Raw genomic sequence first — 16,130 nt, 5'->3', positions numbered from 1 at the left:
ATTAATGGTTCCATATGTATGAGTGTGTGTGTGTGTGTGTGTGTGTGTGTGTGTGTGTGTGTGTGTGTGAATGAAGTTATTTAAAAGTTAGACCCATTGTTCCCTACTGATATTGTATACAGTGATACATGGTACAAGTGGGTATATATTTTCATATAGGAATGAGTGAAATAATAGTTAAAATAAAATTAATGACCTATGCCCAGAGTCACCAAATGACTGCCTATGAGCCAAATCTAGTCCACTATCTAATATGAAAACATCTACTTATTTATATATTCTCTAAGTGTTTTTACACCAAACTGGGGAACTTGCCGCAGAAACTGAAATGCTCCATACAGACAAAAATAGCTGGTCTGTAGACCTTTAAGAAAAGTCCATCAATCCCTAACTCATGTCTTCTAACTACCTGTCATATTTTATTCATGCTTGTATTTATTTGTAACATGAAACAAAACTCAGATAATAGATTATCCTTTGTATTTTAAATATTAACATATTCCAACCACAAATATAGTGATTATATTGCATAATAAACTTACTGTTTTGTGACGACAACTCTACATCTGGGTAACATACTTGTGGCTAGTCAGATGTTCGGCAGATATTATGGGTATCTAGCAAATAAAAAAATTATTTAATGAATGATCCATGCAAGCAAGCCAACCACCAAGAGATGAAACCATCTTAATATTAAACTTATAAAAAACAGTGAGATGCAGCTGTGAGGTGACAGCCCTCCTCTGGTCCACACGACATTAAGTTAATGTCAACGCAAATGCCAGAGAAGCACCTCACTGCTGGTAATCTTCGTGTTAAGTCCTATTCTACGGATGTCACCAGTACTTAGAAAGAGAAGTACAGCTACCAAAAATTCATGCAGAGCAGTTATTAAAAGAAGCCCTTTTTGTTGGCCTACACACACGCACACACACACCCCCTTGTGGTTTCAAATACTCAGCAATGATAATGAAATCAACAGTAAAAAATATCTTGCCTAAATTTGTGCAACCAAATTTCTAACATTTTCATTCAGATTGAAGTGTTTAACTTCTGACCCAAATTAAATATACCAGGTGTGAATTATAAAATAGTAGTTCAAAAATAACTGGAAAGAGAATAGGTTTGTCCATGAACTGACTTCAGAACCTCAGCTACACATCTCATTGCATTTTAAATAGGCCAGGACTCAGAGAACTTGGGAGTAAACACAATGAGAAACTAGTACAGAGGTTGCTTTTTTCAATATGAAATCAAACTTGTGACTTGATTCTTCTTCAACCTCCAATTAAAGGCTGCTAATGTGGCAAGGCAGCCCTACAGGGTGAGTGTAGCAGAGGCCTGAGGACATTGGTTCTAACAACACTAATTTGTTTCCTGGTTGTGTGAACCTGAGCAAAGCAACTGCTGACTGTGTTTAAACTTATTCTATACAATGACACTAAGCCCATTTCAGAACGTTTGTTGGGGTAACAATGAACTCACATACAAGAAGGCTTTTGTTGTTTTAGTTTAAATATCCTAGACTATTTCAATCTGCTAAAAACTATAATTCACAGTCTGGAGTATATATCACTATGTGCTCTTAATTTTCATTTCTCAGCTGACATTTTACACAGTTTTACAGCATTGGCAAATGGCACGAAAATGTGCTCCAAGCATAATGAAGCTTCTCATACCATTGTTCCTGCTGCTGCAGGACAGGATGTTGCACCCAACAGTGTAGAAGCATCAAGGATGGGGCTGTCGAAACATACCAAGGACCTTCAACACCACTCGATGCAGATGAAGGGCCAGCTATAAACTTCTGCATGCATGCAGGCTGCATTTTGTGGCATCAGCTATTTCCAGCATTGCTAATGTACTGTAGGCATATACATATGTATGTATATGTAGATATAATATATGTGTGTATATATATATCCATTCCCTTTTCTTTGGTTGTAAAATAGTAATAGTATGAAGACCCAGGGAATTATGCATGAAATGGTCACAGCACAATGCAAAAAGTAAAGTGTCCCCTACAACCCAAGTGGCCAAGGGCGTTTTGAATTTGCTTTGCTATAGTTGTGCTTACACCAGCAATTCTACAGTCATATATGTTATATACAGGAGACTCCAGCATCATCAATGTGCACCATAAATGGACTGCACTGAATCTATCGATATTTCTCCCAAACTATCATGCCACATATGCACAAGCTAGCATTCTTGTAAATGAGTCTTATGTGTTAACATAAATCCAAGAGTATTTTGATAGGTCTGAAAAACTAATGATTCTTGGCCAAAAAGCATTTAAGGCTTGTCTGAAACTTCAAATTAAATCCATTTGGCATTATGATCTTGAAAGTTTTTAATAACTATACTAATAGCGGAAAGTTCATCAACAGAAGATGTATATTGAAAAAACAAAATCGAAAAAAGGTGGCTGCTCCTCATAGCAGTAACTGTTGGCTCCTTGTTGGTCTGCCTGCTCCAAGGGCGCTGTGCTGAACCCCATCTGACAAGGGTTCTTTTCAGTCTCACTAGACTCCATCTAACTTCTGTCAGTGGAACATGCCTAACTTGGTTTAGTCCTTTCATACACTACTAACCTTACTGAACTGTACCTTCATAACAGGCAAATCTGCACATTCAAGACCAGATTTATTTTTGAAATGTGAGCATAATTAATCCAGAGCTACAGAATACTTCCTTTAAAGAAAATTCAGAAAATGCTGGTGGGAGTAATGCTATTTTTGAATTTTAAATACTTTAAATGACTATTTTAGCTTAACTAGTCCATTCTCATCTATACAATTTAAGTTTAAGTAGATCCCATCTGCTTAAAATAATTCTAACTTGGCTATCCTGGAACTCGCTCTGTAAACCAGGCCAGCCTCAAGTGCATAGAAATCTGCCTGCCTCCTGCCTCCAAGGGTTGGGATTAAAGGTGCGTGCCACCACTGCCTGGCAGAATTCTACATATTGTTTATCCTCCATACTTTCAATGAACATAGGATATCTGTCATTTATCATGTATGATTTCTGTTTCTTCCTTCCTAAATCTCTAGTATTCATTCATGCAGGCTAACTGTATAAACTAGAGCACTTAATTTCCTTTTCCATTTAAAGCAGCAAGAATCAAACTGGAGAGATGCTGCATATAAAGGTAATTTTAATAGGCAATCTGCTTATTAAAAATTATAAAAATTATATATCAAACTCTATTTACAAGAGTGGTCATTTGTGGCATAGGAATACATTTTAATATTTTCCTTTTTATTAAGACTTTAGGAATGAACTGAAAAACTATATATATCAGATGCTTCAATAATAACCTTGTAATTGCTTCCATTTTGGTTGGCCAAATTAGTTACACAATTGGTTGAGAAAAATGAGAATTGCTTGTGTAAATATCAGTTTAGTAGCTTCAGAAATGGAGCTGCGACAATTTTGGAGCACTTATCAATGGCATAAAAGCAATTGGCTGCTTGTCATAGACAGAATGTGTAGGCCAACAAGAGGTATCTTTGAAACCCCATGCTCAGGAAAGCACCCTCTACAGCTCTCACGTCCACACAATTCCCACTGAGCACAATGGGAGATCCATGTGCGTTAGGCTGCTGGACTGGGCCCTATTAAGAGTTGGTTTGTAAGAAACAAAGCTGTAAATTAGCAAACCTGGTTGGCTGTGGCTGTTGCAGCGAAGGGAACACTTGTGGCAGATGTTGTTGCTGCGGACACAGTGGCTGGCGTAGCACCGTGCACCATGGGAACTTTCGGAGGGAAAATCATATAAGCAAACATACAGAAGAGTGTAGCAATATGGAAACCATGGCAACATGGAGGAGATCATTGGGCATGGTATTTATCATAGCAAGAAGCCATGTGACAGGACATCATCACCAGCGAGTGACATGCAATCACAGCGCAAAGCAGGACAACATTCCAAGGAGAGAAGGGGAGGGAGGGATGAAAGAGAAAAAAAAAAGGGTGGGGGGGAAAAAGCTCGTTACCATTAAATCAAGAAAATTGACACAAACAGGCTTAATTTGCTAAGTTAAAAAACAAGAATTTTATATAGTGTTCAAAGACATTAAAATATAAATAAAATACAGGTATTTACTTTGTATGTACAGTTATCCATTTGAATAAAATTTCTTTTTTTTTATTATTCACTCTTATGAAAATATACAGTCATTACTTTTATGAGATAGACTTGTTTTTATATACCAGAACTCATAGTCCAATCAAAATCCACTAATAGTGACTAAAGGGAACTTGTGTGGAAAGAAAACATTTATGTGGGGCCATGTCAATTAAATAGAAATTGGCATTTAATTGACAGGTGTTAGTAAAGAGGAAATGGATTTGCCCAATAGATACACGTTAAACTTAGCAGTGGATTTTGAGGGGCTGTGAGATGCACCGTAGGTTTAAGATAATCAAGAAACAAAGCTGGCACCTACCAACACTTGTAGCGGGTGTCATGCACAATATTGAGCCTGCCCATCATGCATTGCAACAGGAAGGTGGATTTGAAAAGGGAAAAGAATTAAAACAACCCATCACACGTGTAATTAGGAAATTCATTTGAACAAAGAAGAAAAATTGTTATTACGGGAACAGTGGCATGTAACTGTCAGCACAATCAAATCATATAGTAGCACAGTGATCAGTTAGAACGAGTCCCAAGTGAAGAGTAAAGGCCAGTTTAACTGTGTGCTGGTATACTTTGTTTCTCTCAACTGCAGCCTATAAATAGAGTACTTTCAGGAAAATTTAAACCTATTTAATTCATTGAGAACAAATTCTGTAATGTTTTGTTTTAATCTAGCTGCTATCTTATTGCTTTGCTACTTCAAAATCTGACAAATGAATGCTGTTTTCTTTAGACTAAACACCCTGGATAATTAGGAAGTGTTTATTATTAAAATGCTAAATACTTCAATGCATGAAACTGACTGGACAATGTAATGAAACAGAAACTAATTTAAACTCCTGGGCTTTGTTTCTCTGCTCACTGTAGCAGCAACCATACAGACACAAACAAAGTTGTGACCATCCAGACAGAAACTTTATTCAAAGGGCTACCAAGCAATAAATAAACAGTATGCAAAAAAGTGAAAACTCTTCATTTCTATAGTTTAGGATTCAAATGCAGAAAAAGCATTGCGGGGGAGCATAATTTCTTTGGAATCAAACCAGTTTACCTGTAGGCATCTGGCAAAAGAGACTGACTTTCAGTGCTAGTTTAGACATTCAAGACCTCTTAGAGTAGCCAGTTTACAAAAACTCAAAGGCAAGAATTTGCTAATTAGACTTCAATGAAAACCCTGCGTGGGAGATAATGAGGATGCACATGTCACATGTGGGGCCTTCAGCCCTCATGTCCACAGAGGTGTGAATGTAAGAACCAAATATAAATGCCACATTCATAGCTCTTGGTTTTTTCTGACATACAAATACTGAAAATCTATTTTTTATCAAGTACAGGCCACATTCACATATGGAGAACTACTGTTCTTTCTACAAGATTATTTTAGATTTCTTAAGGTTTAAAATATAAAATGATTTTATATTTCTATCTAAATCTGAGTCTTGGCACATCCTGTTTAAATACTAGCAGCATCTGGGATGAACATTTGTTAGAAAAATATCTGCCAACCGAGTCTTGTCAGAGATGGTTGCACACAACAAACTGCCGTTGAGAAACATAACTGAAACGAAGATGACTCAACTGGCGCTGCTGTCCCATCTGCAACTCATCCGTTATTGCAATCAGACCACGGCACCGAGGCCAGAGAAGACGGAGAAATGGATCTTACGGAAGCAAACTAATATTCTAGAGGGAGGCATGACTGAAGACATTGGAAGAGCTTTGTAATTTGCTACTACTACTGCATAAAGACTTGTGAAGGGCAACGAGCAACAAAACAGACCAATAACAAAGAATATATTTAGAGACAACAGAGCAAGCAGGACTTAATACTGGGTCTGGATTTTGTGAAAGCACTACCCTCTACGGCAGGAAGGTTGGGAAAGAAAATGTGAAAAGATAAATGACGATGTACAGTGGGCTATGAAGGAACATTAAAGCCAGTTTAAATACTGTCCAAGTTACAGGTTTTAAATTTAGTAGTATGCAACAATTTGCCTACTGTATTTCATTCATTCATGCATAATTGGGCCTGCACGCGCTGGAAGTGAGCTGACCTTATACACCTCTCTAAAGCCTTTAGCTTTTAGGATTGAATTTTTGTTTGGGTTATCATCCTCATTATCATTGTAACCAATGCACACAGCTTCAAGAGGGATTTGTAGCAAATAAACACAAGGCAGCAATGAAGACACTAGCTGGGGTGCAGTAACTCACAAATATGAAGACAGTGCTGTAGGACCCTCTTACCAAAACCAAAAACCATTTTTGAAATGACCATAATATCCATCCTTACTTCCAATTGGCTGTTTGATTAATAATGATGCACAAATAGTCAATTTAAATTTTCCCTCAGTTTTCAGCATAAGACAAAATTGAAGTGAATGTATTTGTCAATTCCCAGTTGTCCCCACAAAGATATTTGCACAGCAGAATGAACGGTGTGGTTCTGAGAAATGTGTCACTGTAATTACTTTTTAAATTAAAATTTTAATTATCTGTGAGAATATGAAAAATAGGATGACAATTTATAAGTGAAATGCAGCTATAGTTACTATTATATTAAGAAGAAAGAAAAATAAATACAAGAGAGAAAACGTTATAATCAGAAATCTGATCAGAATTTCTATGTGATAATTTTTGTTTATTTTAGTTTATAGTAAGGGGTGTAAAGGTAATTTGAGGTATTCTAAAAATAAAGAATAGTATTTTATTATTAAATACTTGCAGTCATTAAATTGTCAAATTTGATACTCAAGTATGAAACAGCTTCCTTATTTTTCATTATTTATAAATATTTTTAACATAAATAAAACTATAATTATTTATACTTATATTGATTATAATAAAAGTGACAGGCTAGAGATTTTTGTGGTGTCTCTTATATAAAAATGGAACCATCTTCCTGCTGCCCTAGCCCAAACATCTATACCACCAACTAACAGAGTTTCCTGGCCTTTTCTTTATATGTGGTAGAGCTGTAATGTGAGCCAGCATAGAAACTGCAGTAAGTAAAATAGTTTAGCTCCTGCTAACAGTGGACGGAGAGGTAGAAAAAAGTGATATGCGCTTCCAAAGAAGACAAAAACATAATGGAAAACTCAAGATGGAGGACACAGAAGTCTTTGGAGCCATGAGCTCCAAAATAGGTAGGGCATATGCTTTCTCATGTTGTTGGTATTGGCATATTCTTTATCAAGCCAAACTATGGGTTTCAGAAAAAAAGGAGAAAAGATGTCTGTAGTGTTTGGCTAGCACAGCATGGAGTCATTACTCAACCAATGGAATGGAAAGTGGAAAAGAAATAGGAGAGCTGTTGGGGCTGGAAAGCATGTGCCCTACCTATTTCTGGACACAAGATTTCCCCCTGCAGTAAGGATTTTGGAATCTCTAGTGTAAATACTAGCACACCACAGGGCATAAAATCAGTATGTGTTGACTGAATAGAAGGCAAGACTGATACAGAGAAAGAGAAGTCAGGGATCTAAGACAGATGATAACTGGATGGATATACTCATGAAAGGTGGATTAGGTGGACAGGTGCTATGTAAGTTCAGTTCTATTCTTAAATACGTGAGTATATTTCTCTGCTAGCTGACTAGCTTGACACTAATCACTGATCTTTTGCCAACAACCTAGTTCCTATGTATGTAGTCAAATGCTCTATGGACTTAGCAAACTGTGCTTCACTGTAACTTGAATGAAACAGACTCACATATCTTTACAGTTACTGTTGAGGCCACAGATCACAGGGCTCTAAAAAAAATCTCAGGTGTGAAAATGATAGTGTATCTTCTTAATTACTATGCTGTGATTAGACAGAATGCTTCACTTATATGTAATTCTATATTATATACATAGAAGATTATGTATATGTATTATATACATAGAAGATTACCTAGATTTTGGGAAATGAGTCTGTTTTCTCCAAGATATTACACATGTAATTATATATAAATCTATGGTAAGATTGACTTCCTTTAGTTCTAGCAAGATTTTTTAAAAATAAAATTGCCAGTATTTTTCATATCAAAGGATTTTGTATGTAAATACACAAAATGTCCCCAAAATCTGAACAAAAATCACTACACATAGCAAAGTCTGCTGTGTTTGTCTATGCAGCTTTTTCTGGTCAAAGACAAAGAGCCAACCATTGCCATTCACAAACACAAGGCGAAGGACATGGACCTTCAGAAGTCTTTGGGTACCACCTACCCATACAAACACTAACTAGTCTCCTTACAGTGGGTCTGTACTCCCAAAGTCTTGCAGACTTCATAGTTCCATACTTAGTTCTATGCCACATCACCGTTTTGGTCCCTGTGTGGCTTTTGGGGTATTTGGTTTACTTTCTCTGTGGAAATTCTTTATTTTCCACCTTTCTGACAAGGGTGTTTGGCAAAAATAAAGATATCATAGGGGCATTTTTCATGTACATGCAGGCACATATGTAAAAATGGCAGTATTTTTATTTTTATTTTTAAATCAGGATGGCAGCAATTATCTCTGGTTATATGGCTAGTGAACAAGTCAACCTGAGCTTTAGACCCTTCAAATCAGGTTGCAAATATATATTATTTTATTTTTCTGCTATAATAGTTCACATAATGGTAAATATAAATAATAGAATATCTTTGATACAAAAATTAATTATAAGACACAAGTTTATCTCTGAAATTTCAACCTATTTTCAGTATGTTTTAAATTAACAATTTACCTTTCAAGAGTAGCAGGCAACTGATTCTGAGAAATGGATACAATTAATGTTTCCCTAACTTGAACCTGCATATTTTAGTTTAGAAACAGACCAGGGAGCTGTTGAAGTGTAAACTTGTCATATGTGCAGGTCACATTTAACATACACTAATTTAGAGAAGAATGAAATGTTTCAATATTGGTAAGAAGTTAATGCAAAAATCCCATAAATAAGACAGATTATTTCAAGTTTCTTTACATAACATGTGGAAGAAGATAATCTATTTTATTATTAGATTTCAAATAGGGAAACTATCATTTTAAGGGTAATATTTTATTCAATGGGAAAAAATGATAGAAATAAAATTTTAATTTGCTTAAATATTCTAATAATCCCTTCAAACCTAGGTTGGGATCTGATTACAAGAAAGTGAGCAACTGTTCACTGAAAACAGGAAAAATCTAGCAGCAACAAAACTTAACAAAAAAGCAAAAAGATGAGTTACTGGAAGTCTCTGAACAACCCTATAGAAGGAGATGACAGATATTGTGTGCTTTAGTGTGAAAACGTCGCTAAGATCAATGACCATGTTACATAGTAAAGTCATTTAATTTTGATCCTAATATGGACAAATTCCAACTTGAACAATGTTAACTCAAGAGTATAGTTATTATTTTAACCTGCAGCATTTTAATGAACTATTTTAGCCAGCTGGTTTATTCTATGTGTGGATGGCCATATAAAAAATTCTATATTTTATTCAGAAATAAACTGCACAAAAGTTTTACTTCCCAGTAACATCTAATATGAGCATAATGTATTAATTTGCTAATAAATCTAAAAGAAAATTATCCCATTATTTAATATCACAGGAATGTGATACTCTAAATACTGTCACTAACATAGGGTACTAGATACATGATGTACATACCTAGCTATTAATTTAATAAATTTTTAATAAATTATTTTATCAAAACTATCATATATATATATATATTTTCATTGTGTTCTCAAAATAAAACCTTATGCATAAGAAATAAAAAGATTAGCAAGTCTTGGTAATTAATTTCAAAATATAAGATATAAAAAGTTAAAAAACATAAAATAAAGAATGTTGAAATAGTAAATTTCTAACCAACTAAGTGAGTTATTAGTGTTTTTAACTCTTAAATCTCTATGAGTAAGAGTATGTGTATGTGACCAAGCTGAAAACGAACTGGAAACACAGCTGCATGACTCAGCACTAAACAGGAATACCATGGGATGACTAAGCAGTAAATACAAATACCAAGGGAACTTAGAGCTATTTGACTTCAGCATAGGAACATGAATAATTTTAGCAATGCATAATTAATATGAAGAGCACATCTTAAGAGCTCTAAGATGAATAAATTTTAATGGTCTTGGTCTATTTTGCAAACTAAAGGTTTTTCATGTCAAATTTGAGTCATTTCATAAAATTGTGGAATCTTGAAGGCAAAGGGGTCTTACAGCAGGAGAGCATCATAACACAGCTTGACAAACATACAACAGTGTTGAGGAAAGAGAGAAAGAGAGAATATTTCAATTCCAAATAGCAGAAACACCAATAAATATATAAAACATCTCTGTCTCAGTAAGCGTTTCAGTTTTAAAGGAAAGCCATTCATGAGAACTGAGTGTCTCCCCAGCTGACTGACTACCTTACCGTACACCCTCTCTGTGCCTGACAGCTAACCTGGGCTGCAGGTCTGTGCCTGCTCTAACGGTAGAACCCTGCGTAGATCACCACAGATGCATTCCGTAGCAAATCCAAGCCCTTACCTGGTGGGAGAAACGCTGTATGCTGCTGTAACTGCATGTTGGCTAGAGCCTGTTGGTATTGGAAAATACCAGTGTTAAAGACTGCGGTGGCACCGTTGGTTTTTTCAAGAGCAGGCCTCTTTGGCAATGGGGGAAGTACAGCTTGAGGAATTCCCTGTTTGGTGAATGAGTATAAAAACAAATACCAGTAAAAAGAGAAAAAGAAAAAAGAAAAATCAGTTGTCGGCTAAAACCGTTAGGGAGCACGAGCAAGCAAGCAGCGGAGCATTTAACTACCCAGGGAAAAAAATCCAGTCGACAAAACCAATTAAAGAAATTAAGCAAGGTAAAAGCTTTAAAGGAAGCATTATTTCGTCCACAACAAAAGCCCACTAGTAACGAGAGCATATGTTATAATGAGTAAGGTGTTTTATGTCCCATAATGCTTCAGGCTTTCTGTGAGAAGCCGTTGACTTGGGAAAGAAGGAAAGCTGCAGTGCGAGCTCCATGAGGACTGACGAGTAGAAGCACTGTTAATAGTTAAGTGTACAGTGACTGGCCAGGGAGACGACATCCTGCCAGCTCTGCCCTCCCCAACCTGCTGACACATGCAAATGTCCCAGAGCATGCAAACTCTCCTGAAATACTGCACTAGACATGTTAAAAAGTAAAGACTTCTATCACTAAAGCCATGCTAACCACACAGGTACATAAATATACAGTGAAAACCACACTTTATTGTCCTCCAAGTATTTCATTAGAACGCTTTACAATGGAGTTAAACTGAATGTGGGCTGCTGGGATTCCAGTCTTTCATTGTACCATAGTCATCTATGTACCCATTTTTAGGTCTTTCTGCTCATGTTTCAGGAAACCACACTCAGTTTTTTCATTGCACTTTACCACTTTAAACAGGAAAAGGATTATATATATATATATTTTTAATTGGTTAAAAACAAAAACAAAACAAAACAACCAAAAAACCTTGTATCTACAATAAAGCTACATGCCAAGCTAAAAGGTGAAAGGTCATAGTACCAGGTCAAAGGTTGCCTCGAGGGGTCGCTTCAGTGATTTGACAGCCGACTGAGTCTTAATTAGCAGGCAGCGAGCACATGATGGCAATGGGCCAGTGGGGTTCAAGCGCATTAACATAAACAGCAAGCAGAGGTGCATCATGGGGGCAGCAGTGCATTTTGGGTAGGTGAGAAAAAAACAAATAAAAAAACAAATCATCGGAATGCCATATACAACGAATAACAAGACTAAGCATGCACAATAAAGGCATATTGAGTTGTTATTGGAGGATAATTCCCCTTTGTAGTTAATTACAAACAATACTCTAAAGAAAAAAAAAGGGAGTGAAGGAAAGAGAAAAGGAGAGAGTCTGCCTTCTGTATTTTTGCTCAAGTATCCATAAACAAACACAGAAAAGACCTCTCTCATGATCATTTTACTGTGCAGTGACAATGATGTTTTATGAATATTTAAATAAGTTATATATTTATATAGAAAGGACAACACTGAAACAGCTAAGCCAAGAAATGGACTCCTAAACTAAGCTAGGTCACACTGAAGTTTATCTTAAGAAAAACCATTTAGTATCTTGTCTAAATGATCCAATTTTTAACTCTTTGAGTAGTGCTGGTTTTTTTCCTTCCTATATAATGGCTCAGACAAGGTTTGGCACTTTAATAATCATATTTATGCCATAGTAGGCCTTCAAACTATCTAGATGGTGGGCTATTCAAAATGTTGCAGCTAATTTGAAAACAATTTTGTTGAAGCAATTCTCCTAAATAGTTTCAGATTATGTTATTAGAAGCAAGATAAATGTAAAGAGGAGCCATGATGTGCAAAAGAACACACCCGAGGAGAACAATGGCTGACTCGATGGTATGCAGAAATCAGAGACTGGAGACAACAGTGTTGTTAAGTCAGAAAGGAGACAAGTGGTTCTTTATGAAGCAGAAATTTCAGAAACCCTACATCCAGAATAAGACAGGTTCTTAGGAGTTAGGCTAAGAGGAGAAACAATCTGAACCATCTGAGGAGTTACCCTCCCTTCTGTGAATGGGAGCTTCTTTATGTATTGTATGGGATACCTGAACAAACATATCTTCAGCAAAACATAAAGAAGAGGTTAATAGATGAAGAGCTTGTAGTAGACACATTGTTCACTTCTTCTGGACGGCGGACAGGAAGGGTGCTGCTGTCTCTACTCACCATGGCAGCTGCAGTGGCTGCAGCCTGTGCTGCTGCAGCCTGGTTGACCTGGTATTGGGCAGCCTTGATCTTGGCTTGCAGGTGTGCAGGAGGATGAAAGTATTTGCACTTTTCCCGAGAGCATCTCCCTTTGATGTAATCCATGCAGACAGTGACTGTGTTGTCATTGGTGTCAATCATTGTGCTGTCAGCAGGATGAGCAAACCGACAATCATTTTCTCCTCGGTTGCAGTTGCCTCGCTGGTACTCTCGACACACCTACGAGGTCATTAAATGAACGGGATTCAGTCAACACGAGCAAGCAGGTCCCTTCTGAAGACAGTAATTCAACTATCTAAACTGATGACCAAGGGTAGATATGGAGGAGAACGGCAAACTAGAGCAACGAATGCAGCAGCATAATTTGGTGGTGCTTAGTGTGCAAATATAGCACCTTTCTAGTGAAATGTCCTTGAGAAAGAAAAGGTGTTCATGGTGAGTGGAAAGCATATAATAAAACACCTATTCAAGTACTGTGTCGGTGTACTAAAGAATTACCAAGGGAAAAATATGGACTTTATAGTGAAGAAAGCCAGCAGACACCACATGCACCAAGTGAACACATGAATATTCAGAAAGAATGAGACACAGGAACACTACTCTCTATTAATGTGACAACTCCCCTCCCCCCAAAAAACCCCACATCACACATGTTGTTTGTAATCACTGCCAATTGTTAATCCTGAGGAAATACTAGATACACTGAATGGGAAGCATTTTGCAAAATAACTAAACATTCTTTCAAAGTGTCAAGACCATTGAGATAAGAAAGGTACTGTCATGGACTGGGCATCATGGAACCAGAAAAAGGATGCTAGTGGGACGGTTGCTTAGATCTCACACAGGAGCCGATGAGATGCTACCTGACCTGACAACCTGAACTTGATCGCTGGAACCCACATGGTGGAAGGAGAGAACTGACTCCTGAAAACTGTCCTTTGATCTCAACATATACTCTGTGGCATGCAAGTGACCAGACACATATACAAATAAATAAATAATGTAATTAAAAATTTAAATTAAATCTGATTCAGATCTACAGATCACTTAACTCATAGTAAATCAAAGTTAAGTTATTAGATTTATAAGTGGTACTGAAGTTATTTATGATGTTAATATTTAGTTTAGTGAATGTCAGGCAAGGACTTTTGGTTATGTACTTGTAACTTTTGGTTAAACAGAAATTAGTGCTCAGTGAAAAACACAAAACATTCTAAGCTGAGAGCATTTCCACTAACATGTTTCCAGGAGTCACTTTCGAGCAGCAGACATTCACTTGGCAGCTGTATAAAGTAGGTGGAGAAAGACTCACTGTGTTACTGTCTACTTACTTTCTACCTGTTAATTTCGGTGTGGGGGTCCTGGGGAAGAGGGAAAATGGATTCTTTCTCATTCATTTGCCCTTTGAATCTTATTACTGAAGTTTCCAAGTCTCCCTTTGGGAGTTTGATCTTTTGACCACCAGAGGGCCATCTAAAACACTGAATGACTTGATTTTTTATTACTTGTGTGTGCTAGCTTCCAACCTCCTCAACTGTTTACAATGCACACTTCAAAGACAGAGTTTTTATACTTCAAGGATGCCTCCTCCCCCATCCTGGCAAATGTAGACACTGGACACTGTTTTGTAGTTAAGCAAGAAAGAGATGCTATGATTTTAAAGGTACTAATAAAAATGACTACATTTAAACCCAGGCCCTACTATGGCAATATCCTATAATGGGGGAAAGCGGTTCATACTAAGAAATTGGGTTTGGCTACGTATTAAAAACCATGTGGCTACTGGACCACTCCCAGCTAGTAAGACTAGCTGTATTCCACAGCACAGCAACAGCCTGGCTCCACCATTCTCATTTATTCAGTTTTTAAGTATATTGAATAACTAAGGACACAAATGATTTAGAAAGTTACAAAAGGTTGTTCTTATTAATATATTCACCTTCTTGAACAGAACAAATAAAACTCAAGTGTAATTACGAGTTCATAATCTAGAAAGCAAATGTGGACAAGCTATGTTCAGGACAATCCCTTCTCTAGCTGAGTACAGAAAGAAGTGATGGGGCCTTCGGAACCCAGTTCCTGGAGCCTGCTAAAAATGACAAGCTTATCACAGGAGCCAGGAAAGCATACCCTGCAAGAAATACATTACAACGTAGTGAGCAAACCTGCCCATAAAATACATATTCTGTTTTAATGTTTCTAACATCACATTATAAACAGAAAGGTCACTTCTGTGCTTAAGCCAGTTTGTCAATATGGTTTCACCCAAGAGGAAACTCAGACTGGTCCCCACGTGCTCTCTCCAGTCAGTTCTCAGTAACTCTAAACTAAGTCTGCTAAGAGAGAACCAAGAGCAAAGCGCTAACACCGTTTTCACTCTTGCCACATGGGCAGGAAGACCTAAAACCTAAAGGGATGCATTTGTCAGCTCCCTTTGTGCATGTATGGTTTCTTTAGGTTAAAGACTACCATGCATACTTCATTCATTCTTTTGTGGAATGCAAGCAGGAAAGAGTCATAAAAATGCTTAATCAGAGGTGATAACTAGGCATCAATAAAGCTTTCAAGTAAATTTTAAAGGTTTTAAAGTCAATTGTTCTTTTTTTGCTGCATTTTTGACTTTCGGGGTTTTTTTTTTTTTTTGTTGTTGTTGTTTTGGTTTTTTTTTTTTTTTCCAGTTCTTTTGTCCTATTGGGGTTGGTGCTGGAGAAACATACAAACTGCTACCCTCACATTCATTTACATTTTGGGGAAATAGTGAAGGAGAAACCTCAGGAAAGTTTGATTGCTGAGAGACTACAGGGAAGGTTTGGCAGATAGATGGACTCTGGAATGTTGGGCACTAAATGGAGCCAATTTGAAAACATATTTTCTCCTAACAGTCACCACCAGTAAAATAGGTTCTACCCACTGACTGCTGAATGTGGGTTTGCTTTCTTCCTTTTTCTGAAAATTTGAGAAAACTTCAGACTAGGTTTACAAACCCAATTAAAACAAAACTTTTAGATGTAGTTTATATTGGTAAAATAAAATTGACAAAATTTTCAACATATTTAATCTCATAATTCAAAATAAGATGAGAACTTACAAAATTTACCAGCAAATTTACAGCAGAGATGATTAAAATTAAATAAAAAATATCCAAGCAACATCCTGACTCCATTTTCCTCGTGAGCAGTTTTCTGTTTGCACACCTATTATATGACTATGATCACAATTTACTACAACTTGGTTACCTTTTTCAGA

General features: G+C 36.7%; 1 protein-coding gene across 26 annotated transcripts in view; it reads right to left on the bottom strand.

The window, feature by feature from the left end:
* Mbnl1 (muscleblind like splicing regulator 1) overlaps positions 1-16,130 on the bottom strand; it is a 173,315-nt gene that overhangs the window by 4,427 nt on the left and 152,758 nt on the right. For 9 of the 26 annotated variants that reach the window (XM_037206628.1, XM_028890589.2, XM_037206630.1 and 6 more), the window contains 6 exons: positions 12,846-13,103; positions 11,658-11,711; positions 10,641-10,794; positions 4,452-4,487; positions 3,664-3,758; positions 543-617 (listed from right to left, as the gene is read on the bottom strand). In XM_037206628.1, the coding sequence (XP_037062523.1) occupies positions 561-617; positions 3,664-3,758; positions 4,452-4,487; positions 10,641-10,794; positions 11,658-11,711; positions 12,846-13,103 (654 nt within the window). In that variant the 3' untranslated portion in view covers positions 543-560. Of the gene's footprint in view, positions 1-542; positions 618-1,679; positions 1,744-3,663; positions 3,759-4,451; positions 4,488-9,947; positions 10,352-10,640; positions 10,795-11,657; positions 11,712-12,845; positions 13,104-16,130 lie in introns of those variants that run through there. The other 17 variants (XM_028890590.2, XM_028890596.2, XM_037206633.1 and 14 more) reach the window with 10 other exon arrangements.

The sequence above is a fragment of the Peromyscus leucopus genome, chromosome 6, assembly GCF_004664715.2.
Source record: "Peromyscus leucopus breed LL Stock chromosome 6, UCI_PerLeu_2.1, whole genome shotgun sequence".
NCBI lineage: Eukaryota > Metazoa > Chordata > Mammalia > Rodentia > Cricetidae > Peromyscus > Peromyscus leucopus.
This window is presented reverse-complemented; position numbering and strand designations above follow the sequence as displayed.